Source organism: Mirounga leonina, unplaced genomic scaffold, assembly GCF_011800145.1.
Source record: "Mirounga leonina isolate KUSES-001 unplaced genomic scaffold, KU_Mleo_1.0 Mir_91, whole genome shotgun sequence".
NCBI classification, from domain to species: domain Eukaryota; kingdom Metazoa; phylum Chordata; class Mammalia; order Carnivora; family Phocidae; genus Mirounga; species Mirounga leonina.
In genome coordinates, this window is record NW_023270839.1 from 4,868,168 (window position 1) to 4,884,814 (window position 16,647).

At 33.3% G+C, this 16,647-nt stretch overlaps 1 protein-coding gene across 5 annotated transcripts in view; it reads left to right on the forward strand.

The window, feature by feature from the left end:
- NOVA1 (NOVA alternative splicing regulator 1) overlaps window positions 1-15,024 on the forward strand; it is a 150,298-nt gene extending 135,274 nt beyond the window's left edge. For all 5 annotated transcript variants that reach the window (XM_034994498.1, XM_034994501.1, XM_034994499.1 and 2 more), the window contains one exon: window positions 9,190-15,024. In XM_034994498.1, coding sequence (XP_034850389.1) covers window positions 9,190-10,194 — 1,005 coding nt within the window. In that variant the 3' untranslated portion in view covers window positions 10,195-15,024. The remainder of the gene's footprint in view (window positions 1-9,189) is intronic.
- The last annotated feature ends 1,623 nt before the right edge of the window (window positions 15,025-16,647 follow it).

The following is a 16,647-nucleotide window of genomic DNA, read 5'->3' on the forward strand; positions in this document are numbered from 1 at the left end:
TTATTTTTTTATTCTTATGTTAATCCCCATACATTACATCATTAGTTTTAGATGAAGTGTTCCATGATTCACCCATACAACTTTCTTATCACAGCAAGTGCACTCCTTAATCCCCATTGCCTATTTTATTCATCCCCCCTGCACCTAGCCACTTCCCCGCTGGTAACCATCAGTTTATTCTCTATAGTTAAGAGTCTGTTTCTTGGTTTGCCTGCCTCTCTCTTTTTTTCCCCCTTTGCTTGTTTGTTTTGTTTCTTAAATTCCACATATGAGGGAGATCAGATTTGTCTTTCTCTAACTAGTTTTATTTTGCTTCACTCTGGCTCCATCCACATCATTGCAAATGACAAAATTTCTTTTTTTATGGCTGAATAATATTCCATTGTATATCTATACCACTTCTTCTTTATCCGTTCATCAGTTGATGGACACATGGGCTGGTTCCATAATTTGGCCATTGTAGATAATGCTTCTATAAACATCAAGGTGCATGAATCCTTTTGAATTCGTATTTTTGTATTCTTTGGGTAAATATCTACTAGTGCAATTGCTGGATCATAGTGCTGTTCTATTTTTAACCTTTTGAGGAACCTTCATACTGTTTTCCACAGTGGCTGCCCCAGTTTGCATTCCCACCAACAGTACAAGAGAGTTCCCCCTTCTCCACATCCTTTCCCGCACCTGTTTTTTCTTCTGTGGTTAATTTTAGCCATTCTGACAGGTGTGAGGTGGTATCTCATTGTAGTTTTGATTTGTATTTCCTTGATGATCAGTGATGTTGAGCATCTTTTTATGTGTCTGTTCATCTGTGTGTTTTCTTTGGAAAATTGTCTGTTCATGTCTTCTGCCCATTTTATAATTGGATTATTTGTTTTTTAGGTTTTGAGTTTGATAAGTTCTTTATAGATTTTGGGGTACTAGCCCTTTATCAGATATTTCATTTGCAAATATCTTCTCCCATTCTGTAGGTTGTCTTTTAGTTTTGTCATTTCCTTTGCTGTGCAGAAGCTTTTTATTTTGTAGTTTATTTTTGCTTTTGTTCCCCTTGCCTCAAGAGATATATCTAGAAAGAAGTTGCTGTGGTGGATGTCAAAGAGGTTTCTGCCTGTGTTCTCCTTTAGGATTTTTATGGTTTCATGTCTCACATTTAGGTCTTTAATCCATTTTTAATTTATTTTTGTGTATGATTTAAGAAAGTGGTTTAGTTTCATTCTTTTCATGTTGCTGTCCAGTTTTCCCAAACCATTTGTATAAACTACCAAAACTGAAACAGGAAGAAATAGAAAACTTGAACAGATCAATAACCAGCAAAGAAATTTAATCAGTAGTCAAAAAACTCCCAACAAACAAAAGTCTAGGGCCAGATGGCTTCACAGGTGAATTCTACCAAGCATTTAAAGAAGAGTTACTACCTGTTCTTCTCAAACCATTCAAAAAAATAGAAAAGGAAGGAAAACTTCCAAATTCATTCTATGAGGCCAGTATCACCCTTATACCAAAACCAGATAACGACTCCACTAAAAAAGAGAACTAAAGGCCAATATCTCTGATGAACATAGATGCAAAAATCCTCACCAAAATACTAGAAACCAAGTCCAACAATACATTAAAAAAAAACATTCACCATGATCAAGTGGGATTTATTTCTGGGTGCAACGGTGGTTCAATATTCACAAGTCAATCAAAATGATACACCACATTAATAAAAGAAAGGATAAGAACCATATCATTTTCAATAGATGCAGAAAAAACATTTTAAAAAGGACAACATCCATTCTTAATGTTAGTAGTTTTTTAAATGACCATAAATCTGTGAGTGTTACTAGTTTCAGTAATTTTATGATAAGATTAAAATATCTATACATTTATCTTTTGTGTATTTCAGCATAGTTGCAATATAATCTTTGAGTTATTTTTTTACAGTCTTGAGGTCTTCTATTTTTTTTTACATTTATCATGCCATGAATTCACAGGGAATGGGATCCAGCAGCTCAGGCTCCTTTCGACTGGTTCTCATGAAATGTGCTTCTCTGGATGAGGCAGGCTGGCACTTCACTTGAACCCAAGTACCTTTCTCTTTGGCTTCCCTCTTTTTCTGATCATTTTCCTTCACATGCTTCAGGAAGCTATTTCGTCCCTTTGAGTGCTTAATATGCTCAATACTTACATTAATTCTCTTGGCAAGAGTCCTGCCCTTGTTTGTTTACGACAATGCCCACAGCAGGCTGAGTAACACTGTAGACTCTTCCAGTTTTGCCATGGTAACATTTATAGGGCATTCCTTTTTGAACAACGCCCATTCCCTTGATGTCCACAATATCACCTTTCTTGTAGATTCACATGTTATGAGGCCAAAGGATCAACTCCTTGTTTTCTAAAAGGACCAGAGAACATATAGCGGGTACCTCTCCTTCCCTTTGTGTTGGTCATTTTGGCAAATTACTGGAAGATGGCTCCGGCCAAAAGGATAGTCTTTGAATTTAGATTTTAGAGATGATAACGTTATTCTTGTTTTAAGCTATTCTTGTTTTAAGAACCCAGTGTCATATTTTTTACACACATGCACATATACATGACTGTATAGCCATGATGGAATCTTTTAAATAGTTTATTATTTAGTTCTTATTAATCTATATTTTTGGTTTTATTTTTTAAACAGTTATCCAATTGATAACATCAACTAAGTGCAAATAATAAAGACAAAATTAAATAAGATAATGGCCTTCAGGAAGATAAAATTCTGTAAGAGAAGTAAATATCTGTTGTATGCTAATATAAGCCAGCATTGGATAAGTAACATAATAAGAAATACAGAAAAATATTTTGGTTTTAGGGAACCAGGATTGAGTTTACAAACTATATTCCATTTGAACTGTTCTTACAGGACATATAAGATTTCAGGAGGCAAAAATGTATACATTTTCAGGGAAAGAACAGTGTGGGAATATAGGTAGATAACATTTGAGTCAGTTGGACCAAATGAGTAAATAATAAGCAAAGACATGGAAAAATGACTAATATAGAGTATATCCAAGAACTAGAAGGTAAAGTTTGGATTCAGCACGGTATACCAGTCTTAAAAGATGAAGCTGGGAAGACAAGTCAGGGACAGGATACAGAGAATTTGGAACGTCTACATAAGGATTCTAGATAATTCAGTAGGTAACTGAATGGGGGAGTCGTCACTGACAGCTGTTGAGTAGCGTTTTTTATAATGCTAAAATAAAAACTCTTCATCCATAATCTTACCAAGTTTTCTGATTTTATAGATGATGAAACTGAAGTGATTTGACAAAGGTCACACAGCAGAGCCAGGGTGAGAGCCTGTACCTTCAAACTGCCTACTCTAGATTATCTTTATAATACAACACATTTCTTTAGATAGGATAAAGCAGTAGGTCTGGGCAAGAAGCATTTTAGGGAGAAAAAAATAAAACTGTACATAACAGGATGTAGAGATCTATGGAGCAAGAAAAGGCACAGATGGCTCCCAGGTTTGAAACCTGGTGTTGGCAGTGGTGGGGGAAGGACTGGTGAAGATATATAAGAAAAGACAGCATGGTATTTTACAATAATATTATGCATGCTTATGACAACTGTGTTGCCTTTGATTTGATTATCAAAAGTGGAGTAGATTAAACAGACTAGTAGAGAGTTAGAAGAGCGGCTTTTTTGTTCTATTTGGATATTTGTATTCATGTAGCCATCCTGTACATATTTTGTCAAATCAGTACTTTTCAGGATGGCAGTTATTTATGTGTATAAAATCTATAATCAAAAGAAAAGATATGAGGTTTTCAATTTACTTTGGTCTGCAGTTCAATATAGATCCCCAAAATGACACATGCATCTTCATTGGACACTACAAAATGTTGCCTCAGTAGCCTGAGGTGTAATACATTGGGGAAATATTAGAGATTTATTCTGTTAGATCATGTAGGGTATATCTTGGTAAAAGGTAAATTAAGTAATCCACTTGTGTTTCTTCACCAGAGCTGTAATGTTTTGACTTTTAGAGCATCAAGAGATACAACAAAATGTCAGTATTTCTTTTGGATAGGCAAATAATATATGATATAACAAGACTGTAAAAACGTTTTCTAATATTCTACCTGCCTGGTTATAAATTATAGAAATCCAACGCAAAGTGACTTAAAAAGGGAGTTATATTGATCTGTGCTAGCTTTAGACATGATTAGATTGAGATGCCAAAAATGCTGTCAGAAATTTTTCTCTCTCCATTTCTGTAGACTCCTTTTATCCAGGTTAACTTTATTTTCAGTCAGGTTCTTCCTTTTTCCATATGGTGGCAAGATAGTCACTAGTAATGTCAGGCTTGTGCTCTACTAGATTAGAAACACAGGTATCTCTGTCTCAGTGGTTTTACCAAATTCTCAGGTTAACTCATTGGACCATCCTGGGCCACATGCTCAATCCCAAATCAGTAACTGCCAGGGTATGGAAATTGTGATGTGTCAGGCTTTGTTATGTTTCCACTCCTAGAGCATTGGAAGGTTGTCAGCCTTACCTGAAGCAAATGCACTAAGAGTGAGAAAGAGGGTATTTCCCAAAGGAAGATTAGGGCCTGTTGCCAGAAAAAGGAAGATCAGCATGGCTGAATGAAAGAATAAAAGAAAGGTATCCACTATTGATAGGCATTGCTTTATAGATATAAGTCCATGCATATATGGTATATAATATGGCAGCCCTTAAGTAGTCCATACTATTAATTGAGGTATCCTAAATTATAATGGAGCTTGTTTTGAATTTATATGAAAATATGGCTTTATGAAATAATTAATTTTCCTGCCATGATGATGAAGACTTATGATTACAGACACTTTCATTGTTTTATAAGACCATAATGAGTTTTAGTTCTTATTTGGCAAAGGAGTAAATTTGTTTTGCTTAATATTTATTTTTAATTGAAACATATCAACATTAAAACCTACCTATTTGGTATTTTTAATACTTTTTATAGGATTCCCATAGAGGTTCTTCTCTGGCTGCAAATAGAGAAATAGTCATTTTATTTTTTCTGAAAAGCAGTTGATACTAGTAAAATTAGCATAATTATATTGTAATCTTATAATTATTTGATAATATATAATTATAAATCTAGGAACAGGGAAAATTTAAGTATGTTTTTCTTTAAAAACAATACTTAAGCACATGATCACTATTAAAATAGGTTTAGGTGTGAATGGAACCTCTCCAACATAGAGATAACTTAACTGGTCAACCTTACAGGAATGTCTGATAAAGAACAGGATACTTCTAGAACACAAAATGTGAAAGACATTTAGATACATAATAATCATTGTTTCTCAAAGATTTTCTTACCCCTTCTCCTTCCAGTTAGGCTTTGTGTCTACTTTGTACTCTTCATGTATTTATATACCAGCACTTTTAAGACTTCACTGCACTGTTACATTTATACATCTTTTTCCACAACTAATCTAAAAGTTCCTTAAAGGCAGGAGCAGTGTCATATATATCCTTTATCTCTGACTCCCAACACATGGCCTGGACCACTCAGTAAGCATTCCATTAATGATTGAATTGATGATAGCAACTATAGAATAGTTCTGAAAACTGATTTGTAGCTGTCGACAGCTTATCTGATTTAGTTAGTATATGTTACACCAAATAATTTCTATGCTGTTTAGGATCCAGTTTTGTTTTTTTTTTAATTCCTCTCAATTCTTTAGAATAAGTACATCTATACTTATGTGAGTCAGTATGTGGACAGACTTCACCAATGAAAATGAAGCCATACATAAAATTAAAATTTGCTATTTATCATCTCATTGGGGAAGCAAACACTATCAGTGCACAGACTTTTTCTTCAGTAAATGCTGTATTCCTATGTCTAAGAAGTAAACAAGTAGCCATCTTACATAATTTTCCACCCTCCCTTTCTCTCCCCTACCCCACCCAGTATTCAGTAGCCCACTATCTCCAAGCTTTCACACTGGTGCCTCACTTCTTGGCTCTGACCTGACACATAAGATGGAAATAGAATACTACTTTTTCTAAGATATTATGCACACGGATCAATTTTTTTTTTGCCTCAGCTTCTTTTTTTCAGAGTTTGTTTCCTCTTTGTGTCCATATTAGATTAAGTGTGCAAATAGATAACATTTTTTTTTAAGTCTTCAAGGAAAAAAATATAAATCTGAGAGGTTTTTCATTTCTTTGGGTCAAAAATAAAAGTTAGGTGACATGTTCCCTTGGCTAGGCTATTAAGTATTTACATTTTAAAAAATTTGTAATTTAGTAACTTTTTATACTGATATTTTCTTTAATTTTTAATTTAATATCTGAGGTCAGGGACCTTATGCAGAATTATTACTATCTAAAGTTAAATAGTGCTACTATAAATATTAATGTGCAATCATTAATGTTTTCTCTTAAATCATAACCCACCTTTATGTAATTATATATGGACAAATGTAAATTCTACAAACAAAAATTGGGAACCACATCAGTATTTAATAAAATGGCAATTATGGCTGGCAGTAATTTATATAATATTATTTCAAATAGTTAAAACTAAAATCCAGGGAAGAGTACTTATTACATGAAGTTTGTTTTCTGTTCTTTTTTTTTGTGGTCTGACAGTAATTCAAATTATAAGGACATCTTTAATATAAAGATAGATGGCATGGTGTCATTTTCCATTTCCAAAGAGACAGATTTTTTAGAAGATGTTTATGGTTATGAGAACTTCACACACCATTTCTGAACTATACGTTGTTTCAGAATTTTTTTTTTTTGAATATTGAAAAGAAAGAAAAAGGAAAGGAGAAGACAAGAAAAGAAAGGACAAACTAATGTGCAATAATGGCAGTGTTATGCACACATCAGCAAGTTCTTTTGGAAGAATAGAACTAGTACAAGAGTTTTTACCAAAAAAGCTGTGGATGCAGTAAATATAGTATGAGACTGGTGTGCGGTGTAGTATAAATTAATGTCATCTTCACACATCTCATAGAAGCTTAAGGTGATTTTAGAATGGATGTTATAAATTTATATATTTCATTGCTTTTTACTGACAGTCAGTAGGACAGTTCCCATAGTTGACCTTTCATGTGCTCTTCTCTTCTTGGGTTATAATCATGCAGGTAATCATTACATTGGGCAAAACAATACTGATATTAAAACTTAAAATAATTTAAGAACAGTTCTTATGACAGTTTTGGTTAACTAATGTATTTTTCTTCATAAAAATTATGTTAAGACATAAAAATTATGTTAAAAACTATAGTTTGACAGTATATAAATGTTTTCAACTATGTAAAAAATGTTCTGATTTTAAAAAGAAGTACTTATTTATAAAATATAATCATATTTAACATTCAGATATTTAAATCCTTAAATTTTCTCAGTACTTCATGTGCACAGGATAAAATGTAAGGATGATTCTAATTCATCTTTATAATTAGTGTAAGAAGTAATCATGGTTTAACTTCCTAATTATAATACTTTAACATACTGCAGCATTTCAGACAAATAATTTTCTACAAAAATGTCTGTGAACAAAATTAACAAATTAACATGTTTTAAAAAATTATTTCTCAGCCTACTTCTTGGAACTGAATGCACTTAATCAGGAGGAATATGAAGGATATATTTGACATTCCTAAGAAATGTTTCTAGAAAATTTAGATTGTTTTCAATAAAATGAAATTATTTTATAGACAAATTGGAATGAAACAGAATCCCATTCCTATAAATCATATGTGTGGGAAAAAAAGTTGTGTGTGTGTGTACATGTGTGTTAATACATGTAAACATATCTTATGAGGTGACCCAGACTAGAATTCGAATTTATACTTTTGCTGCTTGATTCCTTCAAGAGCAAAATTGCCAGAAATGCATGGGTGCATTTCTTTAAAATATTTTTACCCAAATCTGTGTTTTAAATATAGCATGGCAATATTGGCTGAAAACTAGCTAATGAAATATTTCATAGACTATCTCAACTAAATTCCTGCTCAGATTTCAACAAGTCACTTCAACCTGCCTGTTTTAATATCTAGAACAAGGAAAGCAATTACTTTAGTGCTTTGTCAGTGACACAGCACTCCCAGTTTTTGATCTTCCCAGTGAGTCACAAAACAGTGCCATGCATATCTTTGTGCTACCAAAATAAAATTTTTAATATTTCTATTTTAATTTCGGGGGGTAGGAAAAATACCTTCCTGATTTTATCCTTTTTATAATAGTATTTGATTGTAATTAAATAAATCCAAATAGGCTAGGTTTTGTGGATGGATGTTTCTATACAAATTAACTAAAATGCCTCTATTCATATGGTCACATCGTATTGTTGTAATTATTCCCGTGACTTCAGTAAATTTTCAGTAACCTTTGATAATATGGTTGTAAGCCCTATTTTTTAAAATGTAGCTACGGCTGCCAAAAAAGAGAATTATCTCTGTAATTAAAATAGTCATTTTACAAATTTAAGTAGAACATCTGGGTAATATACTCAAATATCATTCCTCACCTCCCTAAAGTGATTGAAATTTTTTATCTTAACTATTTAGAAATGTCTGTTATTTTTATAAAGTTATATGTTGTGTGTCAGTTTAATTGAAAAATCAAAATACCACTAGTAATAATTTTGTTGACCTCTGAAAGTATTAGTCATGAAACAAGTAAGGTTTGAATAACACAAAAATTGCTAGGTGATAAGGAACATGAAATTAATTTTCCGAAGGGACTCAAGCTAAAACTTTACTGCTTTTATCTTTACTAACTTTGCATCCTAATCCTGCACTCTTTGCTTTTGTATGTTTTAGACCAAAGGTATTCTTAAAGCTACAAGAGGTGAAGAATATCAACCATTATTTTTATTTTGGCGCTATATAAAAATGTTACCATTGATGTATATTGATACCCATTTTTTTAGAACATACTAATTTCTTATAACTTCTGCAATGCACAAGGACTCTGGGAAAATTTTTAATGATTTTAAACTGAAAATTGCTTTTTCTTTTGGAAATTCTGATTTTACAAGATAATTGTATTAAAATGCAGCAAAAGTCACTTTAGAAGTTGTGATATTTCTATCATCCATAAATTGTTTAAACTAATTTTACTTTTTCTAGGATAGCAAAGTAATATAATATGTATGCGCAGAACAGAAGTATTATTTATACGTATTTTTTTTAATTACAGGTAAAGATTATAGTTCCCAACAGCACAGCAGGTCTGATAATAGGGAAGGGAGGTGCTACTGTGAAGGCTATAATGGAGCAGTCAGGGGCTTGGGTGCAGCTTTCCCAGAAACCTGATGGGATCAACTTGCAAGAGAGGGTTGTCACTGTGAGTGGAGAACCTGAACAAAACCGAAAAGCTGTTGAACTTATCATCCAGAAGATACAAGAGGATCCACAGAGTGGCAGCTGTCTCAATATCAGTTATGCCAATGTTACAGGTCCAGTGGCAAATTCCAATCCAACCGGATCTCCTTATGCAAACACTGCTGAAGTGTTACCAACTGCTGCCGCCGCCGCAGGGCTATTAGGACACGCTAACCTTGCTGGCGTTGCAGCCTTTCCAGCAGTTTTATCGGGCTTCACAGGCAATGACCTGGTGGCCATCACCTCTGCACTTAATACTTTAGCCAGCTACGGATATAATCTCAACACATTAGGTTTAGGTCTCAGCCAAGCAGCAGCAACAGGGGCCTTGGCTGCAGCAGCTGCCAGTGCCAACCCAGCAGCAGCAGCAGCCAATTTGTTGGCCACCTATGCCAGTGAAGCCTCAGCCAGTGGCAGCACAGCTGGTGGCACGGCGGGGACATTTGCATTAGGTAGCCTGGCTGCTGCTACTGCTGCAACCAATGGATATTTTGGAGCTGCTTCTCCCCTAGCTGCCAGTGCCATTCTAGGAACAGAAAAATCCACAGATGGATCAAAGGATGTAGTTGAAATAGCAGTGCCAGAAAACTTAGTTGGTGCAATACTTGGCAAAGGAGGGAAAACATTAGTGGAATACCAGGAGTTGACTGGTGCAAGGATACAGATCTCCAAAAAAGGAGAATTCGTACCTGGCACAAGGAATCGGAAGGTAACCATTACTGGAACACCAGCTGCAACACAGGCTGCTCAGTATTTAATTACACAAAGGATCACATATGAGCAAGGAGTGCGGGCTGCCAATCCTCAGAAAGTGGGTTGAGTGCCCCAATTATACATCAGATTGTTTTAACCCCTCCTTTACCCCATTTTCAAGAAGGATGTACTGTACTTTGCAGAAGTGAAGTTTTTCTGTTATTAATATATAATTATGCAAATGAATGCGACTATGTTGACAATGTGTATATGTAAATAATATGTGTTTTACCAGATGTTTCATAGAAAGAATTTTTTCTTGATCTGTTTTGTTCTCTATACTTTGCTTGTGTATATTTGTCAGAGGTGTTTCTAGTGTAAGATTTAAGCCTGCCATTTTACCAGCATTATTGTAGTTTAATGATTGAATGTAGACAGGGATATGCGTATAGTTTTCAGTATTAGTTCTAGATAACACTAAATTAACTACTGTTAGGTTGAGTATGGTGGGGTCAGTGACCTAAAATGGAGTGAGGCCAAAGCACTGTCATGTAAGTCTTACTTCCTGCTTAGGGCACAGTGAAGTAGGAGACAATATTTTGAAAATAAGTTTTAAATTTAAAATGATCAAAAAGCAATATAGTTGCATAAAAGCACTGTAAAATATTTAAAAGGTTAAAACTGTGGAAAATTATATTGGTAAGTTTACAGATCAATAAAAGCACCTGTTCTCCATCTGAACTAGACAATGGAAATAATGCTGCATGCTGGCCATGGCCCATTCTTCATCATTTGTAAGTTCAACAAAAGTTCTCACATGGAGTCCCACCTCTTCAGAGGTTTGTACATTTGTTTTTAAGCACTGAATTCACTACTGATCCCATCGCCTGGCCAGTAGAACAGTCATTACTCCATTAACATCCTCACTGTTTAGACACATAACTGTGGTACAGTGTATTGGAAATTTTATAAACAAAAGTGAAAGTGCCAACAAATTATTGATAGCTGATAATGTTTCATTATCTGCAACTGCTTGATAAGTATGTTGCATTTTAAGAGCTTATAATTGTGTATAATTTGTTAACACTAGAAACCTATTAGTATTGTGAATGTAGATTTTACTGTGAAGCTATCTGTGATTTAGCTGTTTGCTCCCATGATGGAGTCTTTGCAGCATGGCGCTAGCAGCCAATGCAGTTTCTAATACTCGGTAATTTGCATGTTTTGTGGAGCATTTTTATGTCACCAACCAGACAGTATTTCCTGCATGCTTATTTAGAAGAGGCAGTTTATCTTGAGAGGTAGTGTGATCTACCTTTGTCAGGCTTTTTGACAGGTCATTTCAAAGTAAGCCTTTGTTCCCAAGACCCAACAACTGTCACCCTCTTCTGTACCTCTCCTGAGTGCCAACTGTCCAGGCCATTTGACACACCATCTGTTAACCTCTGAGTTTGCCCACTCAAGGCCACTCATAGGGGCATCCATCCCCAAGCACCTCCTCATGCTGTGCATGCAGTCTTAAATTCAATGGACAAAAATAAAATGCTGGCTACCTCTGGATCATCTGGCTGAGCAACTGAATTACAAAAGAGAATTACTTCCATCTCAACTTCAACCCATTGATTACGTCCATCCTAGCAAGCTAAATGGCATCCCAGCTGCTCCTTTCTGTGCAACCAATTAAAGAACAATGAGTGTGATGCTCCATGTCTGAATTTCGTCCAGCCTCTCTCTGAACTGTGATCTTTGTCCTCATGAACTTTCCCTTTTGTTCATTGAACTATATGGACTCTTCATTTCATATTGATTTACTGTGCAATTTACTTTTGGACATTGAGAACTTGAAATTATTTCCTGATCCCTTCCCCTTCCACTATTAATAATTCATTTCTGTCAAACTGTAAGAGTAGATTCATTTTTTTTTTAGTTTTTAACATTGGACTGTTATTTCATTTAGAGTTCTCTATCTCTAAATATTTATTTAGAGAATGATTTTAAAAGGGAATGATATGCTTGTTTAAATGAAAGAGAAAAGCTGTAGTAAACTGTGTTAATTGGTAATGACTATTTATCGTCGATACTCTGTAGCTGTGTAAGTTTTGACAAATAGTGTATCTCGTGGAATCAGTGGTTAGCATTGCCGCTATTATATTTACTCATTTTATCATTATAAATGTGCTTAGTTCATCATGTAGCATCACTTGTCTCCCGTCTCATTTTTTCCTTGCATGTCACAAGTCTCAGATCATTTATAATACATTAACAGTAAATAATATCTATGTAAATTTCTTTCACCATGCTGTCTCAGAGTCAGCAGTGAACAAAGGCAAAGATTGGGGCCCCACTTAGTTGAAAAAGAGAAAGGAAGTAATCTAGGATGTGTATTAGAAGCATTTCAAATGTTGGGTCTTTAAAATGTTTTGTTCAGTCTTAGCAAATCTTCAACCTTTTATTTCAAAATTCCAGTAGTCCACTGTGGAGCCCATGCATTTCATCTGGAATTTAATGTTACTTTGAAGCCAAACCATTTAAACAATTATGTGTATTTTATTAGCTAGTATTGCTGAAAATGCACTCAGTTCAATTTTAATTGTAAATGGGAATTTTAAACTTTTGCTAGTTGGCATGGTTATATGTTAGTTAAATCTGAAAGCTAAATTGAAGATATTTACATTTTAATTTATGGTAACAGATAAGGGTTTGTGTGCATTATGTGTAAATCAGCTTCATGCTGTCTAAAAACTTATTCTCTGAAATTTATAGACCATGTAGAATTGATTTGTGATGTGATGCTTTAATTTACTGGAAGAAAATTAGTATGGCTTCAAACTGCCACAGGTAGGCATGTAACAATGGCTGTTCAGCTATACTGATCCAAAATGGAGAAAACTGATGATACAAGGGCCAAACATCTTATGAAATGCAACTATTTATAGACTTGTTTTGCTATAGGGAGGCTGGTGAACATGCTGAATACGAATTACCTCAGTTCTGCAGCTTTCTATGTCTTTTTAATGCATTCTGTTTCAGGGTCACTTTCAATCAATATTTCATTTACTTACTGAGATTGAATGGGCGCTCTGAGACACAGTGTGCTGTTTATCATACAGATTGGACACCTCATTCTAGATCCAAGATCTTTTCCTCAACACTGGGAGCTGTCCTTTCAGCACCACAAAATTACTGCTTGAAGTTGCATTGCAGTTTTTTTTTTTTTTTCCTTTATCACTGGGAGCTTTTCTTTCAGCACCACAACATTGCACCTAGACTTTTTAAACGGCTGCCTTCCTCTTTGCACTGAAGACCAATTTCGTCTGCACTTCCAGTTATTGCTATTACCTGTAGGACTTTCAATCCTACTTCACCTCACCCACCCCACTCCTGAAACAGTTAAATGTATCTATTTCTGTGGAAGTCATTTTCTCATTGAATGATCAGAAACAAAGATAAATTCTAACCTGTAACGGCTCATTTCGACTCATTGCTTACAATAGATCTAAGCTCTTTTTTCTGCTTATTCGACTCCTTCCAGCTTCCCATCACATCTGTAACAAACTTTTAAAATTATATTGCCACACCACCATGCACAGCCTACCTGCACAGTAGAGATAGATTATTCCATCGTATTCAGATGGTTAACAGAGGTTAGCAAGTCCTGTATTATATATTTATATCGCTTTCTAAGAAAGTGCATATTAATGTTTACTTTAAGAATGTGTAAATGGTGCTATCAAGAATCTGATAAATTTTATCCCAGTTTTTTGTGTACCACTTCTAATGTATGAGATTTATTTTTCTATTGGAAAAAAATAAACAGTATGAAAGCATTAAATTGGTAGATTTTAGTAATTTAACAATGAGTGGAACCCCTATGTTACAGGCCCTATCTTTCCTTGGAAATTTTAATGGTGGTAATAGATTTCAACAAAGGTACTGATAATCACATTTTTTTAATCCATTCTTATATTGCATTCTTGATTCACATGCTGATTCCTCACTGAGTCCTTAAGTAAATTTTACTTACTGTAAGTCTTCTCCAAGAAGGGAATTCTTGCTTTCCAAGGCAGCAATTGAAAAGAGATGAAAATATAATTTAATACTCTTTTACATCACAGACACGATTTGAGACCAGTTACTCTGTTAGTAGGAGAAATTCATCACTCATTAAATACAGGGCAAGCATGGCTATCCATAATAATTTTGGGTGCAATGCAGTCTTAGAAATTTAATGTACACACTTTATTTAAATGATGCAAACAGCCATATGAAATTGCACATGATTAGAAAGCAGAATGAACTCATTTTGCCTCCTGCTTGGTTTCTCATAAACATGAATACATAATATTGTTATGCACTGTTGTTCATAGATGTCTTATTACATAAAGGGTAAGTATCATATTACTTTAACAGATTATTTTTGGAATTCTGCATGTTATTTTTTGTTTCATCAGATATGTGCCCCAATAAAATAACATTTTTCCAAAAAAAATGAAAGTATTAGAAAACTTGTCATGTTAATTTTGAAAAAAATGAAGTGTAGTACATATTACTAGATAGGATGTCATTCCACTGGTCTATATATTAAAAAAAAAAACTGTTCTTGAAAATTGAAGCATTACCTTGTGTAATTAATAAAGTAATCAAAACAGATTTGTAAATAAAATATTGTTTAAATCTAAAGTATTCAATATTTTGATTAGATTATTTTTTTAAGGAAAAATATTTAACGTGTATGTGCCGAATTTTTTTTTAAATAGTTTTTTATAATTGCAATGGAAGGGCAATTGTCTCATTACAAGTGGTACAGAAGCCAATACTTGGGTTACCATAGATATATAAACAAGTAAAAACTGTGGAACAAGTTTTAAGCTCATTTTGGAAAAAAAAAAACAGTTCTGTAGAAATGCATATTTGTATTTGTTTCTCTAATAAATCTGCAAATAGCTTTAAACACAAATTAGTTTTAATTATTTAAATTATGAGTTCTCTTAAGTAATTTAACATCTGTTTTGCCTTACATTTGTGAAAACATTGTCTCATGGAAATTAATAGAGGCTTATTGTGAAAATCAAGGTAGGTCTGCATTTATTTGAAAAGGTCAGGTATTTAGCATTCAAGTACGTTTACCTCTATGAAATGATTAAAGAAAGAATTTTTACAAAAAACAACACTTCTCAACCCCTCCCCAATCACATCAGTTTGGCCACTCCCAAAAAATAAAAGGCCAATTTGTATTAGCTCTAATTCCATATCAAAGAAAACAGCAAAAAATAAGTGAAATCACATGTTCGAATGGTTGATAATAAAAAGATTATTTGATAGAGATAACTGACTTCTTTACATATAGCAATGAAGAAATTTGAACTCTTCTGAACTGCAGTACCTCAATCTTCTTTAATGTGATTTACATATTATGATTGAAATTGTTATATAAATTACATATATTTCCCTTGAATTGTGACCTTATAATAATTTATGTTGAAAATGTTTTAGGGTAAAATATAGTCTCTATTTCTGTTTTAAATCATGTAGAGTCCCCATTTTTTAAAAACTGTCTTGTGGAAAATAAATATACTATATATATACATATATATATAGTATATATATACATATATACTTATATATTTTTTAATTGTTATTCTGCTTGAGCAGAAATGCTAAGCTTTTGATTAAGAACTCAATTGAGTATTCCAATACTGTTTAAATGACAAAGAGCATTCAAATTATAATGAAGTCTTTGACTTTACCAAATTAATTTTATTAGTAATAAAATGTTTTAGGAGATCTGGCTTATGAAAACTTAAGGCATTTTCTACGATTGTCATTCATTGGCTTATCCAATTTTATAGCTTTTGATCAATAACAAAAATAGTGTTTTTGTCAATATTTAAGGTGGTGGGTAATTATATCTTCTTTTTGTTGTAAGAAATTATTGTAAACTAAATTTCAAAATGACTTCTCAAAGTTTCCACACTTTTAATGTAATGTCATTTTTTAAAAATACTAATACATATCAAATCTTTAATAGATAATGTATTAACAATATTTCAATATATTTACCAAAACATCTTGGATAGATTTTATCCTTTTATGTTATTTATATATTTTACATTGCCTATTTTACAATATAAGTGCTGAAAAAGGTTCTGATTACAGGAAACCCATATACTTGTAGTGAGACCAATCCATGCTGAAATTGTTTATTGTAAAATAAACCATTACTTTTAGGGTTTAAAGCAGAGACAAGAATCTAATTGTAATTTTAAAAAATATTAGCAAGGTACAAATTAAACTATCATTTTAAAAAATAAAAAGAAAACCAAACAATTTTGAGTCCAATAAATCAAAGCCTAACCATCATATTTTCCAAAATATCTTAGAATAAAAAGTAAAATCTCTCCCCAGTTCTGTATAAGATGTATGTTGTGGTATTCAAGTCCTTAGTAAAAAGTATTTTGTTCATAAATTTACCACTTAGGTGACACAGCTCTTAGAAGTTTTTAACATTTCTATCTTACATCAAGATTATATCTTGGGTTTCTTTTCTGGGGGAAGGGGACTGTTTATACATAGGCAGATA